The sequence below is a fragment of the Cnephaeus nilssonii genome (genome assembly GCF_951640355.1).
Source record: "Cnephaeus nilssonii genome assembly, chromosome: 2".
NCBI classification, from domain to species: domain Eukaryota; kingdom Metazoa; phylum Chordata; class Mammalia; order Chiroptera; family Vespertilionidae; genus Cnephaeus; species Cnephaeus nilssonii.
Window position 1 is genome coordinate 102,324,159 of NC_137073.1, and position 15,757 is coordinate 102,339,915.

Here is a 15,757-nt window from a genome sequence, read left to right on the forward strand (position 1 = left end):
TCTCTTGTTCTTAATCCTCAGATGAGGATTAAGAACAAGAGAACAGAACATATGGGCCAGCCTGGAATAAGAAAGCAATGTTCATCAAACTGGTTGATAGGTGGGGTTATTTTAATAAGCCATGTACCAATGTGTGTATTTCATGAATGTTGATGAAAACTCCCTTTGCAGTAAGAACAGTACATTCTATAGTATATTATGGTTTACAAAGCACTTCCAAATGTGCAGCCAGGGTGGTGGAGAGAGCTGGCTCTCTCTGGTCTCCCACATGGGCTACCAGGCCCTGTGCTTACAGGCTCCATTCCTCCATGGGGGGGGGGGGGGGGAGGGTGGCGGGGGAGAAGCCCTCATATCAGGATCTTGTGGGGAGTGAATGGGATGTTGCAGACAAGCTTGTATTCGACACTTAGTCGGTCTTGAATTCTAACAGCATCCCTGAAGGAAGTTAGAGAAGGAAACTGAGGCTCAGAAAGTTTCGGTGATGTAGCCAAGGTTACGAAATATACACGTGGAAAAGATAATCTGCATTTTCTGTTTATTCTTTGAGTACTTTTTCCAGTGCTTACAGCATTCACATTAAGTAGTAGCTTAGATTCAGCACCATTTGGGGCTAGAAAACAGTCTACATAGAGAAGGGGAAGCAGCTCCCAAAATTCTACTCAGAAGGCAGCCAACAATGGGGAACATGGGGTTGGGCCTTGAAATCGGTCTTCTGGTCCCAGAAGTTGTGTCCCACGTAAGTCCAACAAGCTTTTGTTTTTCTTGGTAAAATGAGTTACTCTGCCTAGTGAGCTTCAAATAGGATTATCCACTCAGCAATTCTGATATCTATTGAGTGTGCATGTCCACATAGTAAGTTTCCATTGGGTGGTGACTGACATTTATCCTCAGCATCTAGGACTGACTGGTGGTGCTGGACACACCCACGTGCACACACACGCACACTCATCCATACACACACAATCATGCGCACAATGACTAGTGGCCTCCTGTATTAATGCTATCTACATACTATGTACTATATTTTTCATTCTCTGCCCTTACTTGCAGCTCCTCCATTAGGTAACAGTGGTGAGAAATTAAATGTACCTGTGCTCCATAATTATGGGGGAGAATACCTACTGAATGTTTCTTCTGTGCCCACTCTGGTTTTGATTGCTGGGAATACAGTGGGAAAGCTGGGCAGGGAGACTGGAAATATGGGGGTTTTTTTTCAAGCTATGTTCCTTAAACAACAGTATTTTCTTCAGTAGGAATGTTAATTAGACAGATGCTCCACACTGTAATGAGAAGTGTGGGATTTATCCTAGGTGGGAAGGTATTTGTGGGTTGGTGGGTGAATGAGGAGTTCTGCTTTGAACGTGTAAAACTAGACATGGCTCTTACACCAGTGTCCCCATCACTGTAGCCCCAGACCAGTTCTCAGGCAAAGATATGGGTTCTCTCATGCCTTAGGGCAGCCCAGTGGTGTTTGGGGCTATCGGGGCCTTTGATTAGCTTGGCTCCTTCCTCAGAAAGATCCTTCTTTTATCCCAGGGTTCCCTAGCAATACCATATGCCATTAAATAGAAGATGCCATCAAGCATAACATGCAGCTTTATGTACCACTGGGGGAAAATACTGCCAAATAAACAAAAACAATGTTTTCTAACATAGAATTTTTATTTTATGCTTCTTAGAAATAGTTTTAGACTTATTAAGACATGACTTTTTAACCATACAGCACTATTGCACATACATTAAAAATATTTGTAAGATTAATTGATTAGGTATTCTTAAAGCTTCTTTCCATTCAGAATCCAGGTCGGTATCTATAAATTTTCTTGCTCTGCTCCTTCAAGAGTGTTGGCCATGCTGTCTCTCTTATGAGTGTTCCACTACTAACTTCAGGATTTTCTTCCAAACTACTGATACCTGTCTGCAAGTTTTAATGTGAGTGCATGACAATGATGACTATTATCATTACTGCCACCTGGCTAACAGCTATCCTGCCATTAGTTATATTTAAATGTGGGAGGAAAGTCCAAGATCAACATATGGTATGTTCATTTCTCTGTGCAATGTGATGCAGAGTTGGCAACGCTGTGTTAAGACATACAGGTAAAGAGGTCAAGGAGGCGGGATGGGGTGTGAGTCTGGAGCTTAGGGGAGGGGCGGGAATAGAGAAATGGGTTTGCAGATTTGGCATCCATAAGGGTTTGGATGATAGTCATGTCCCTGGGGTCTGCATGTGACCACTGAGACAAAGTCTAGATAGAGAAGAGGGCTGGTGTTGAGCCTTGGGATTCTCAAAGATTTAGAAATCTAGAACAGGAGCCAGCCAACCCTACTGAGATTTAGCAGCCAAGGCAGCTCCAACACTGGGTGCTGAGGTAGGTATGTGGCATCCCAGAAACGAAGGAGAAGGGGGATAGTCAGCTAGGTCAAACGCTGCTGTGGTCAAGTAGGATGAGAGTGGAAGGGTGACCATTGGATTGGGCAGCTTGGAGATCATGGGCAACCTTGACAACAGAGATTTCTGTGGTTGGGGGCAGCCTCTGTGTAGCTACCTGGATGATAGCCAGATGGATTGGACTAGGTTGTGTGTGTGTGTGTGTGTGTGTGTGTGTGTGTGTGTGTGTTTGAGGGGGCGGGCGGGGAGACGAGTGAGGTGCCGAACCTCTTTGGGCAGCTGTGCTGTCAAAGGTCCAGCCAAGAGAGGCAGCAGTGATTCCTTTTCTCAAGACATTAGGCATGTGTGAACTCTATCCAGCAAGACGAGACTGGTTCAGGGAAAGGATAACTGGCATCGCCAAGTGCTTGAGAAGGCGAACGGTATGCGAGCCAGATCACAAGAGCAAAAGGTCCGCTTTGGACAGAACCACCATCCCTGGCAACAGAGAGATGGCAGGGGGAGTGGGCACAGACACAGCCCTCGGAGAACTCTGTCCAGGTGTCCAGGCTTCAGAGCGCTGCCCCTCTCTGTTTTAACAGATCCCTGCTCTCCTGGGCCTGGGTCTCATTCCCCACCTAATTCGTCACTGCAAGGGTGAGCTGGGCGAGGACAACTGGCAGGCGGTCCCCTGACCACACACCCCAGGCCCGGGGCGGCCCCGGGGGCGGCTCAGCTTCCACCGCTGGCACCATCTATCCAGCGGGGCTGGTGGAGCAGCCATCTTCAAGCTGGGCCTTCTCAACCTCCTGCGTCTGCCTTTGCCAGCCTCGGCCCCCGCCTCCCGCCACCGCACACGCCCCGCCCCGCCCGCGAGCCCCTCCTCCTCCGCCTGCGGCCAAAGGTTCCGACGTGGCGCTGCCGACTGCACGTGTTCGGTACACGGGGCGCTTGGAGGCCAACGGGGCGGGGCGGACCGGGCGCGGTGACGTCAACGCGCAGCCGCGCGCGGGCCAGGCAGCGCCACGTCGGCGCGCAGCGGCCGCGCCCCCCCGACGGCCGCGGTCCGCCCTCCCGCGCGCGGCCCCGACACCCCACGCGCGCGGCCCCGACACCTCCCGCGCGCTGCGCCCTCGCTCCGGCTCGTGCGCACATCTTCCGGACCTGCGAACCTGCCAGCATCTCCGCTGCTGTCCCAGCCGCTCCGGTCGCACCATGTCTTCGCCTCCCGAGGAGAAGCAAGAGACGAAAGCTGGACACCCGCCCGCCGGTAATGACTCCTTTCCACTTTCCCTCCCGTCCTGGGCCCCGAGAGCGGGCTCGAACCCGCGGGCGCGGGGCGCTGGGCGGGCAGGCCCCGGCGCCAGGCGCGGGGACCTGGGACCTGCCCACTCGTGGCGTCTTCAGTTAAACTGAACCCCGCGTTTGGCAAAACCCACCTCTTGAAAGTTGGGGAACCATCGCAAGCCTGTGGCAGTGGCATGCAAATTGGAATGACTTGAATAAGCCTAATTGCACAACTTCCAAAAAATAATAATAATAATGGGGCGGTGAACGCAAGAGTGACCAGATGTTTTGGAAAACCGGGTAGCCGACACAAACGTTAATGTTTTTAATGACAAGGTGGGGATTGTCGGGTGACGGCATTTCATGCTGAAAAAAAAAGAATCAAAGGAGTGGAAGTCATTTTTATCATTAATCACTCAATATGAATTTGCCCCCCATTTTCTTTCACATTCAGCTTTTTCTCAAAAGTGGGGTTTTGGGGGGTGTTTTGGAGTGTTTTCTTGTTTGTTGGTGTTTTCAAATTCTAAATTCTGGGCCAAGGAAGTTAAGTCCAGGGAGGACTTTGATAAAACATCTGAATCTGAGCCGTGCTTACATGCATGCGCCTCGCCCCTCCCACCCTCAGGGCAGCTCCTGGTTGCTCCGCTCTGTTCCTGCTGCTCCGTTTCCGTGTCTGCTCACCTTTGGAATGACCGCCCCTGCAGGTGGAAGGACCCTGGGAGAGAATGGAAGGTGCCCGGGTCCCAGAGGCCAGGCCCCCTCCACCTGTGGGGTGCTCTTAGGGTCTTAATTGCACACATTTGTGTTGTAAACTCCGCCTCGGGGAGCATGGCTGCTTTGTGGGGCACGTGTGTGCCACCTTCTTCCGGTAGTCAAGACTCCCGTGATCTCCGTCCGCCGCCCCCCCAGGGCAGGGCACTCGTTCTGTGCGTGAACACGTGAATAGAGCCGCTCTTTCAATACTCCAAGCTAATATTTGCACTGCTGAAAGAAGCTCTCAACAACAACCAAAAACTACCCTGGACTAGGGAGGGAAAAGGGCTAACCCATGCCTGCGATTTAACGGGCATGGGATTTTAGAAAGTAGTTCCGCTGTAGTGGAAAATGGGCTTTGGGGGCCCTTGTGTGGCATTCGGTTAAAAAAATAATAATAATAAAAAGTACCTCAAAGAGATTTCCGGTAAAGATAACCTGACCTTTAGTGTGTACCTGTAGTGTCCACGCCCATCTGCTGGCTGCCTGACGACCTGGCAGCACTGCAGGCCGGAACTCCGTTCTTTACACTCCCCTGTCCCAGGGTAAGGAGTGGCAGTAAAGCTCCTAAGTTGGAATGAGACCAAAGCAAGGTAGGAGTAACTAAGTTGCACATAGAGGCATTTCCACGCGGAGACTTTTAAGATCACAGACGTGAACTGTGCATATTAACTCCCTGGAGAAATTCCATGAAAGACTTTGGTTTTCTTCGAATTCTAAGCAGCTAGGCTTAGTGAATTACAAATTCAATAGCTTATTTAGACTAAAGGACAGAGGAGCCAACTCATTTGTGTTGGTGTAGCAGTGAACTTGAGTTCTAAGTTTTGAGACCCATGGCTTCTCTAGGGCTCGGTTTTCCTACTCTATGAAATGGGAGGTTTGGGGGTGTCGTAGAGCAGAGCTACCTTTGCCACGGTAACTCTCACTGGAGCTCCCCCCTTCCATTCATCAGAATCCAAGTTCAAGGGCAGTTAATCCCTCAGACAACCTCTTCAAGTGACTTCAAGGAAGGTCCTTTAGCCTTTGGGGTCCCAATCTCACAGGAACTGCTTAAGGAACTGTCACTGACATTCCCCATTTTCCAAGGCCACATTTGCCCAGAGTTAGAGGTAGAGCCTGGCATCTTGGTCCAGAGGTATAGGTTAGAAGGGGACTTTTTGTCATGTGCAGCATTTTGCCTCAGATCCCCTTTCCTGTGGGAAAGCTCTTTTTAGCACAAAGCTGGGGGTATTTGGATATTCTTATTTACTCTGGCGTGGCCAGAGAATAGGACATACTGCAGAGTTGATGGTGAAAACAAGCAAACATAAAGGCAACTCACTATAATAAAGATAATTATCAAGTATAGCCAAGAGCACAGTTCATAAAAATAACAGCCTTGAAAACTTCGGGTACACTTTCATTAAGTGCTTAAATTGGATAACACAGACTTGTGCATAAATCCTCAATCGGAAACAATAAAATTATTTTTCATGACTATCTTCATGTTCTTTTGTGTTTTCTCGTTGTTGCTGTCTGAACCAGGTATCCAGTGCATTCTCACAAAATTACCTGTTTCCTTGTCACATTTACCTCCACCTGTCTGCCTCTCTTCTTCTTGCTTCCAGGGTTGGATCTTGGTGATATCTTCATCCCCAGGAGCTGGCACAGTGCCTGGCACAAAAATATGCAATAAGTGGCTTCTGAGTGAGTTTCTTCAGAGCCTCTTAGCACCTCTCACTTCCCCAGAGCATGCTGGGCCTGCAGTGTTCTCTACCTCTGCGCTGTCTCCAGTGTGCACTAGGGATGCAGGTGTGACTCTCATCCAGTTTAGATAGCATCATAAGTGCAAGCAGTAACAACGTTTGCTGAGTGTTACAATGTGCCTGGTATAGGGGAGGGAAAATAATTTTCCCTCTACCCTTCTAGGTTCCTGGCCGAGACACCTCTCCCCATCCCCTGTGATAAAGACAGATTAATAAGTGAAAAACAAACTGAAGGTTATTAGCAGGAATACCTCCTCTATACATGGGAGAGTCCCAAGAAAACTGAGTAATTCCCTGAAATGGCCCAAGCCACCACCATAAATACCAACTTCAGCTAAAGACAAAAGAAAAACATGGGGGCCCTAGCCAATTTGGCTCAGTGGATAGAGTGTCAGCTCGTGAACTGAAGGGTTCTGGGTTTGATCCCGGTCAAGGGCACATACCTCAGTTGCAGGCTCAATCCCCCACCCTGGTCAGGGTATATGCGGGAGGCAGCCAACCGATGTGTCTCTCTCACATCGATGTTTCTCTGTCTCTCCCCGTCTCTTCCACTCTCTCTAAAAATCAGTGGGAAAATATCCTTGGGTGAGAATTAACAACACTCAAAAAAAAAAAAAACATTGGGGAGTAGGGACCCAGTTATGGGAGGTTTCCAGAAAAAGCCAGGTAAACCAGGGTAAGGTTGTTACACAGATTTCAGGTTCTCTTGTGATTTAGTCCTTCCCTTTCTAGTACAGAGAGGGAGACACTTACAAAGGGAAATTTCCATTACTAATGTAAACGTCCCTTACAAAAGGATAGCTTCTCAGTTTTCTGAGCTTCTCCTTCTCTGCTGATTTTAATCGGCTCAAAATAGCCCTTCTGCCGAAGAGGCATATTTCGTGGTGGTGTATTCTGCTGCCCTTCACTGGCACTGTTTTAAGCCCTTGCCTCTTGTTCACTCATTTGACAGTTACCTTACAGTTGGGATAAAGAGGACAACTCCTTTTTAAAACCTGGCCACACCATTTGGAGTGTCTCCTTTTGAAGCCAGTGAGTTCAGGGGCACCGGCCTGTAGGTCCTTAGCCTCTTGGAACCTCAGCAGCCCTTCGCACAAGGGGCTCCATCACACGCCCTGTGTCTCTGCCCAGGGTGTGAGATTCATGAGGCCGTTCGCACAGGCTTCTGTGGTGTGGAGGGAAGGGGCTGTGCAAATACAGAGCACGTCACTGAACGGTGGGGATGGTGCTGCTCCGCGGCCTGGCCGTGCGCTGTGGAAGTAATCCTATCTGAATGATTTCAGACCTCTCCACGGCTCTCGACTACAGAACATCTGCAGGGAAGTGGCGTGAGACTGCTTGTTCTAGGAGAGCTACTGCAAATGCACATTAGCAGAGTTAGAATTAGTGAGGTTCTGACCATCTACCAGTCCGAGGGTGCCTCGGCAGAAGGAGGACATAGTTATAAGCCTCACGATGACTCGTTCGCCCAGTCTTCATGAGTTGGTGGCAGTGATGTGGCTGACATCTCGTTGTTAAATACATTTTGCTAAACCCGGTCCTCTCCATTTGCCAGGGGAGCCAAAGCCATATGTCAGTAAAGTTCTCATAAACCTGATATGTAATAGTGTTGAACATTAATAGTTCACGTAAGGTTATAAAAAGTAGGCCTCACATCCCTTCTAGACCCAAGTCAAATGGAAGTAGAAAACAATTGTATTTATTGAAAGTAAAGTGAGAAATAGATCACTTTACTCTTTGTAGTGATTTCAAAATAATTCAGTTTTTTGTTATATTAATCAGACAGGAGTTAAAGATGCATTTAAAAGGTTATGGGTGATGTTCTCCCTGAATTGTCTTCTGCAGAAAGGTTTTTATGTTCTCTAGGCCACTCTAGTGCTGGAAATGGACGGCTAATTGGTTTTTTATTGTATTAACTCTATGGCCACAGGCTTGCCAAGCATGCCCTGGGTGTCCTTTGCCCCATCACTGGTCAGTGCTTGAAGATGCAGCAAGGAGGTCTGCCTTCGCTCTGGCCCTGCCAGAAAAAAGAGACCCTTTTAGTCACTGCATTTTTTCAGAAACTCCTAGTCAGGGTGGACCGTAGCATTTCTAAGGCGTGTTTAGATTTACCTCTGTTCTCTAGTCCCCTTTCTTCTCTGTCACCCTTTCTTCTGTGCCTGTTCTTTTTTCAAACAATGCCCGGTGCATTCTTACTTGATTTTGTGAATGCTTTCCCCTTCCCAACTTTAGAAATCTTTTTGTTTATATAGGGAATATTCACTTTTGTATAAAATACTGTATTAGTTACAGTTATATTATACTCGCCATTTTAACAAATAACCCAAAACATCGGTTACTGAACAAGTGAAGTTATTTCTTTCTCCGGTGGCACCTCCGGTAAGTTCCAGGGCAGAGGCCAGAGGCCCAGGCCCCTCCTGCGGCAGGATCTGCCACCTCATTGCATGGTCTCTGCAGAGGGGACAGCAAGTGTAGAGCACGGTGCGGGGCCTTATGGTTCAGCCTATGAGTGGCGTGTGTCACTGTGTTAGTTTCCTATTGTTGCGGTAGCAAAGCTTGATAAACAGAGGCTTAACAGAATGCAACTTTATTATCTTACAGTTCTACAGGTGAGAAGTCCAAAAGGGTCTCACCAGGCTAAAGTCAAGATGTCTGCAGGGTTGGTTCCTTCTGAAAGCTCAAGGGAAGAACCCGTTTTCTTACTTCTCCAGCTTCCCGAGGCTGCCCCATGCCTTGGTGTGTGGCCCCTTCCTCCATCTTCAAAGCTGGCAATGGCTGGTCAAGTCTTTCTCAGTTACATACTCTGACCCTGACTCTTCTTCTTCCTCCCCCTGCTGCATTGCAGGACCCTGGTGATGATAATGGGTTCACCTGGATAATCCAAAATAATCTTATTTTATAGGCTGCTTAAAACCATGAACTAGCAACCTTAATGCCCCTTGCCATGACACCCAATGCATTCTCAGGTCCCAGGAACGTGAGTATGGACATCTGTAAGGTAGGAACATTACGCTGCCTACCACAGGCTCTTTTCTCTCTACTTGACCACAACCCAGGCAAATAGCCTTAAACCAGCTGCAAAGGAGGCTGGGGTTGGGATGGGTGAACACCTAGCCAGTCCCCAGTTCCAGGCTTTTCCAGAGCATCTCCATGCATGGATCCTATTTTTCCCTGGACTTCCTGAAATCAGCCTCCCTTAACTCCAGGACAGCCCCACAGCTGCCTCTGGGCCCATCACCAGGCAGTCTATCCTTTGTGTCGCAGCCACATTGTGGGATGGAGTGCACGCTACTGTGGAAGACAGAGCATGGCATGTCTAGCTCTGATCTGACGCTCCATGGCCCAGGCCCACACAGCATAGCTTCATGTCTCAATTTCATCGCCACATCTGGAAAGTGCATAGAGTGCCCCTGTATGGTTTAACAACCCTCCCACCTTGACAAGCTATGATTCAAAGTGCAGAATAGCAGTTCCCTTCTTCCTCAGGTTTCTGAGACATCAGGGGTACAAGTTCTATCATTTATCCGGGGTTCATCTTTTAGCACAAGCCATTACTTCCACTCGCCTCCCACGGACCTGAAAGACCCCACTCGGTCTCGGGACAGGGTTCTTCTTGGGTTCCCCGTAACTCTTCATCTGGGGTGCCCAGTCTCCCCACAGGTTCTCTCTGCCTCTCTCCCTTTATCCTCTCCACTTTCTCTTTGTGGGGCTCCCACCTCAGATCCAGCAGCCCCCACAGGCATGAAGAAATGTTTGCTTGCCCAGGTCTTCCCTCTCCTGGCAGAGCCATTCTCTGCACTGAGATGGTCCTTCGCCCTTGTCCCTCCTCATCTCACTGGTCCCAGGGTGGGCCAGGTCCATTTCCCCTGTGCTTACCTGCCACTGCATGGCTGTACCGGAGATGATTAGGTTCACTCTTGGACTACTGTCCTGGTGGCCTTCTGTGTTCCCACCTGAACAGCCCTCTCCTATTTGGTAGATGGGCTTTTCTTTGAATAACATTCCAGTAGCTCTCTCAGCAAGAACGAAGATGACATACACTTGCAAGTCTAGCTCCAGCACCTGAGCCAGTGCTTTGGGGACATTTGTGTGAATTAGCCCCTCCCGCTCCCTGTTAAACCCACACCCTGGTTCATGGGGCACTTACAGTCGTGAGTGGCCCTGGGGAGACCCTCTCATCCATCCCCCTGCCTGTCTTCCAGTGGTGGGTCTTCCAGCCTGTTGAGCAGGAGTAGAAAGCGAGATGTCAGTGACTCCCTCTCCCAGCAGGCACCCGGACACCCGAGGGGCTGCCCGGCCATGGGAGTGTATGTGGTCAGTTGCTTCCTCATTATTTCTTACCTGGCCAAGTCTGACTGAGGAGCAAGCGTCCTTCACCCCCTTGGCCCCTTGGGCAGGAAGCTGCTCCACAGAGAACTTTTAACATCAAAGGCAAGTCCACCCCCACCTGGGGCACAGAGTGCCCAGAACCTGCCCACAGGCCAGCACTTTGTGTTTCTCTGAGGAGCAATGATACTCTGTTTCCTGGAAGGTCTGAGGAGGAAAGGCCTGAACGGAGGGGTTCAGGGCACAGGCTGCTGGGGTCCGGTCAGCTCTGCGGTCCTGGCTGTGTGACTGGGCCACCGGCTTCCGCCACTTCATGTCTGGGGCCCTACTCCCTGGGTTACTGTAAAGTGTGAGGACATGTGGTCAGTGGCTAAAACGGTGCCTGACACATAGCGAGGTGAAGAGCGGCAAAGTTAGTTACCAAGGATCTGCGATTCTCCAGAAGCTTCCTTACTGAGGCGGTGCACTGACGCCGTCCTGGTGAGGGGAAGCTGTGTGGAGAGCCGTGTGGGGAGCAGGCTGCAGGGTGTCACTTACTCCTTCACAACCCCACGAGTCGTGGTAGCATCCGCATTTTACATAAAAGGAAACGCAGTGAGGAGACATTGACACACCAAGGACTCAAAGACTGAAGTTCTTTCCAAGTACGAGATGCCAATTGTTAAAACCCATGTAATGAGAGTAGATGACAGATGAACATTTGCCGTGTGCCAGGCCCCATTGGCAGTGTGTCACAAGTGTTAGCTCATTTGGGCCTCAAAGAACCCCCGGGGAGCAGGGGAAGAGCATTGTCACCCTTTCTGCACACACAGGGGACCCTGTGGCACAGATAGAGTTAGCAACTCGCCCAGACGCACGCACGCGAGCACATGGGCAGAGCTGAGACCTGAGCCCAGGAGTCTGGCTCGAGGTTCCATGTCCTTAACCTCCGCCTGGCACTTCTGCTAGGAGGAAGCTTGTTATTCTTTAAATCTGAAGCTCTCATCTGAATAACAACCACAACAAAAATCTAGGATTTTTTCTAATGTCTTTCATAAAAATACTTATATTTGCAAATATTCCACAAAGATGTCTGCAAAAATACTTCTGCTTTTGTATTTTCATAAGTGAAGAGCTCTAGTGGCAATGATAAAACAATCCCAATAAATACATGCTGTCATATTTTTGGCAGGATTTCAAGTTAAAATGAATCTGTCTCAGCCCTGAGTTATTATTTTTATTGCCACTTTTTATGGCTGCCTTAACTACCACACATACTGTGAGGGATGGGTGCAGTTAATTGTTTTTATAAAGTAAGTTAAAGGAAGGGCTAATGCAGAGGACTGAGCTTTGTGATGTGGACTTACTTCAACAGAGGGGTGGACAGGCCACTCGGTGTGAGCTTCAGCTGACGGTTATTTTAAATGTCACCTGGACATGCATTGTTTTCTTTGTAGTCACTTGCACAGCCCTTTTTACTTTTGGTTTCTAGAAAACATCTGTGAGTTACAGTTTTTAAGTTTTTTGTCTGCCAAGTTGAAATTATTCAGAGATCATTTTTAAATGGGCAATTGTTAGTTTGCTCAGGCTGCTATAACAAAATATCACAGACTGGGTGACTTACACAACAGAAATTTATTTTCTCGAAGTTCTGGAGGCTGGAAGTCCAAGATCAAGGTGCTGCAGGTCTGGTTCCTCCTGAGGCCTCTCCCCTTGGCTTGCAGATGGCTGCCTTCTCACTGTCCTAATAGGGCCTTTCCTCTGTGCACCTGCATCCTTGTGTCTTTTCTCCTTCTTATAAGGACACCAGTCACATCAGATTAGGGCCCCACCTAACAGCCTCTTTTTAACCTAGTCACCTCTTTAAAGGCCCTATCTCCAAGGTTATGGGAGTTAGGGCTTCCACAAATGAATTTGGAGAGACCACAGATCAGCCCACAGGGGCACTCTTAATCAACTGCTAATGGACATGGGAAGGGGGTGGGGTAGAAACATGAATTTAAAAAAACAACATTTAGTGGGACAATTCTTTCATTCTCCTTTGGCAAAACAAAAACAAAAACACTCTAGCCAGTTTTGCTCAGTGGCTAGAGTGTCAGCCTGCGGATTGAAGGGTCTCGGGTCGATTGCAGTCAAGGGCGCATACCTAGGTTTCAGGCTTGATCCCAGGCCCCAATGAGGGCGTGTGGGGGAGGCAACCAATCAATGTGTCTCTCTCACATCCATGTTTCTCTCTGTCTCTCCCCCTCCCTTCCATTCTCACTAAAAAAATCAATGGAAAAAATATCCTCTGGTGAGGATTATAAAACAAAACAAAACAACAACAAAAAACATTTATTTCAATAGAGTAGTAAATTATCTTAAATGTGCTACAGATTTTATTTTCAGTCTCCATTTCTTAAGGTTTTGCATACTACATAACAGAAATTTTGATAAGCCACCTGCAAATGGTATTTTTGTTTTCTTCTTTTTTTAATTGAGTACAAAGTGAGGGAAATCCCCCAAAGTGAGGGAACCACACCCAAAGAAGAACCTGAAATTTATAGCAGAATGAGTCTCGGATCCACCTGAGGCAGAGAGCGACCTGGTGTCTCTTCCTTTTCTTATAAGGACACCAGTCATACTGGACTAGAGCCCATCCCAACAGCCTCATTTAACCCAAAATGCCCGTGGAAAGCTGGGCACTCAGAGGCCACCCCGTGGAGAAAGGGTGGGGGAAGAAATCTGGCAGTGGGATGGAGAGAGCTGCTCTGTTTCTCCTGTGCCCAGATGGAGAGTGTCCTTGGGAATCTGAATGCAGGCCTGCCTTTGCATGGGCTGTGGGTTCAAATTTACATTTGCCCAATTCCTGAGGAATCTGACATAAAAAAGGTCTCCAGGCGCCTGTACTCCTGGCCCGACAGAGCTCCTGCAGCATCTCTCCAAAGGATGCTGCCTGCATGCCAGGCCCAGAGGATCCCACAGCTGACGCCCTACTGGGAACAAGCTCATAATCCACAATCACCCAACAGGAGAGTCAGCAGACAAACACAGTCAGTAGATTAGACTCCCAAGGACCTCAGGTAATAAAATAATTGGATAGACACCTATAAGACAAGTATGTCTAAAATGATTAAATATATAAAAGAATTAAAAACACAAGAAATGAGTAATCCCTGCCTTGCCTTTTTCTAATGGATACTGCGAGGTAATGTTGGCCATGGTGCAGGCATCACCAGCTTCCCGAAGTCAGGGGGCTGGCCAATCCTCCCAGGGACATTGAGAGCTAATAACCTCGAAGTGTGAGCCTGGGCAGGTATTTCACATTCTCTTTCCTGTTCTTCAGGATCATGAAACTTGTCTGGACTTTCCTAATTCAGCAGGGTTCAACCAAATTTGAAATGCCCGAGGACAGGGCCTGACAGATGGACTGGGTTGAGATGGGAGCTGAACCAGGACAGCCACGCGGAGAGCCTGTCCTGAGGCGGGGTGGGGGAGTTGCTGAGCCAGGGGCCATGAGTGCAGTTGCGTGGCTCTGCTTTCTCTCGTATTCTTGCCTGTGCCAAGGCTACCACACGCCTCTGTCTTGGCCCATTTGGGCTACTTTGACAGACTACCACAGACTGGTGGCTTATAAACAGCAGCTCTTCAGGCTGCAAGTCCAAGGTCAGGGTGCCATCAGATTTGGTGTCTGGTGAGGGTCCACTTCCTGGTTCTTCTCTGTCCTCACCTGGTGGAAGGGGCAAGGGAGCTCTCTGGGGTCTCCTTATAAGGGATCTAGCTCCATTGAGAGCTCCACTCTCATGACCTAATCACCTCCCAAAGGCCCCGCCTCTAAACACCATCACATTGTGGATTAGGATTTCAAAGGCCTCTCTTCTCAGTCAGATTTGTAGATTTTAGGATGTCGCTCTAATCCCCTTTTTGCAGATGAAACAGCGAGGCTTTAAGGGGCTGAGTCTGAGACCACATAGGTGAGGACATGGAGGAGCTTACTGGCACAAAGCCCGATCTAGTGACCACATAAGGCTGGCTTTTTGAAACAGGGCCAGCATTTCCAAACTCTATCCTGTAGAACACTATAGGCCTAAAGGATGATTACTTGGGATAAAAGTTCTGTGGTCAAAGGCATTTGGGAAAGACAGCACACTGTGCGCCTCATAGAGCTTCATAATGCACACTAGGGGGCAAGAAATCTGGCTTGAAGAAACCCATTTAATGCTGTTCAACCTAGCATTTCCCACACTTAAATCCTAGAGTCCACATTTTTTTGTTTTTGATTTTTTCTTACAAAACAGTACTAATATATTAGCCATTGAGAAATGGAAATCAAACTACAATAAGATATCACTTCAGACCCACTAGGGTGGCTATGACTGAAAAGATAGGTGGTAATAAGTGTTGGTGAGCATGTGGAGAAATTGGAGCCCTCGACTGGTTGGAATAGAAAATGATGCTTTAGAGTTTCTCAAAATGGTAAATATAGTGTTATTCTATAACCCAGCTATTCCACTACTAGGTGTATACCCAAGAAAATGAAGGTGTATGTTCATGTATCTACACAGAACCTTGTACACAAGTTGTTCATGGCTGCATCATTTATAACAGCCAGTGTAGAAACAACCAAATGTCCATCAGCAGATGTCTTGATGAACTAAATGTGGTCTACCCAAGCAATGGAATATTATTCAATCATAAAAAAGAATGAATACTGACACATGCTACAACATGGATGATCCTTGAAAACATTATGCTGAATGAAAGAGGCCAGTCAGCAAAGGCCACACATTTTATGATTCCATTGATGTCAGATGTCCAGAATAGGCAAATCCAGATGACTGGTTGCTGCGGGAGAGGACGGATTAGGGGGTGACCATTTGTGATTTGGGGTTTCTGTTTGGGGAGATGAAATGTTCTCAAGTTGATCTTGTCGATGGTTGTACAACTCCGAATACATACACACAAACACCATTGAGTTGTACGTTCTAAATGGGTGAATTGTATGTGAATTATATGTCAAGCTGTTTTAAAAAACTAACTTAACATCCACCAGCACTCGGTTTCACAGCACAGTCTGGGAAGGGCTTCAGCAGATGCCTTGGCTGCCACCTGAGCAGCCTCTGTGAATGTGGCAGCAGCTGTCCCATGTCACCTGCAGCTGTGTCACCCCATCGGAAGCATCATTGGAGACAAATGCTGTATGGTTTCACTTACAGGTGGAGTCTAACAAACAAAATGAAACAGAAATAAACCCATAGAATCAGAGAAAAAACTGATATTTGCTAAAGGAAAGAGGGTGAAAGGATGAGTGGAAAGG

General features: G+C 48.1%; 1 protein-coding gene across 1 annotated transcript in view; it reads left to right on the forward strand.

Moving 5' to 3' along the window:
- The first annotated feature begins 3,441 nt into the window (after positions 1-3,441).
- DAP (death associated protein) overlaps positions 3,442-15,757 on the forward strand; it is a 48,593-nt gene continuing 36,277 nt past the window's right edge. The window contains exon 1 of the mRNA XM_079779650.1: positions 3,442-3,641. Coding sequence (XP_079635776.1) covers positions 3,587-3,641 — 55 coding nt within the window. The 5' untranslated portion in view covers positions 3,442-3,586. The remainder of the gene's footprint in view (positions 3,642-15,757) is intronic.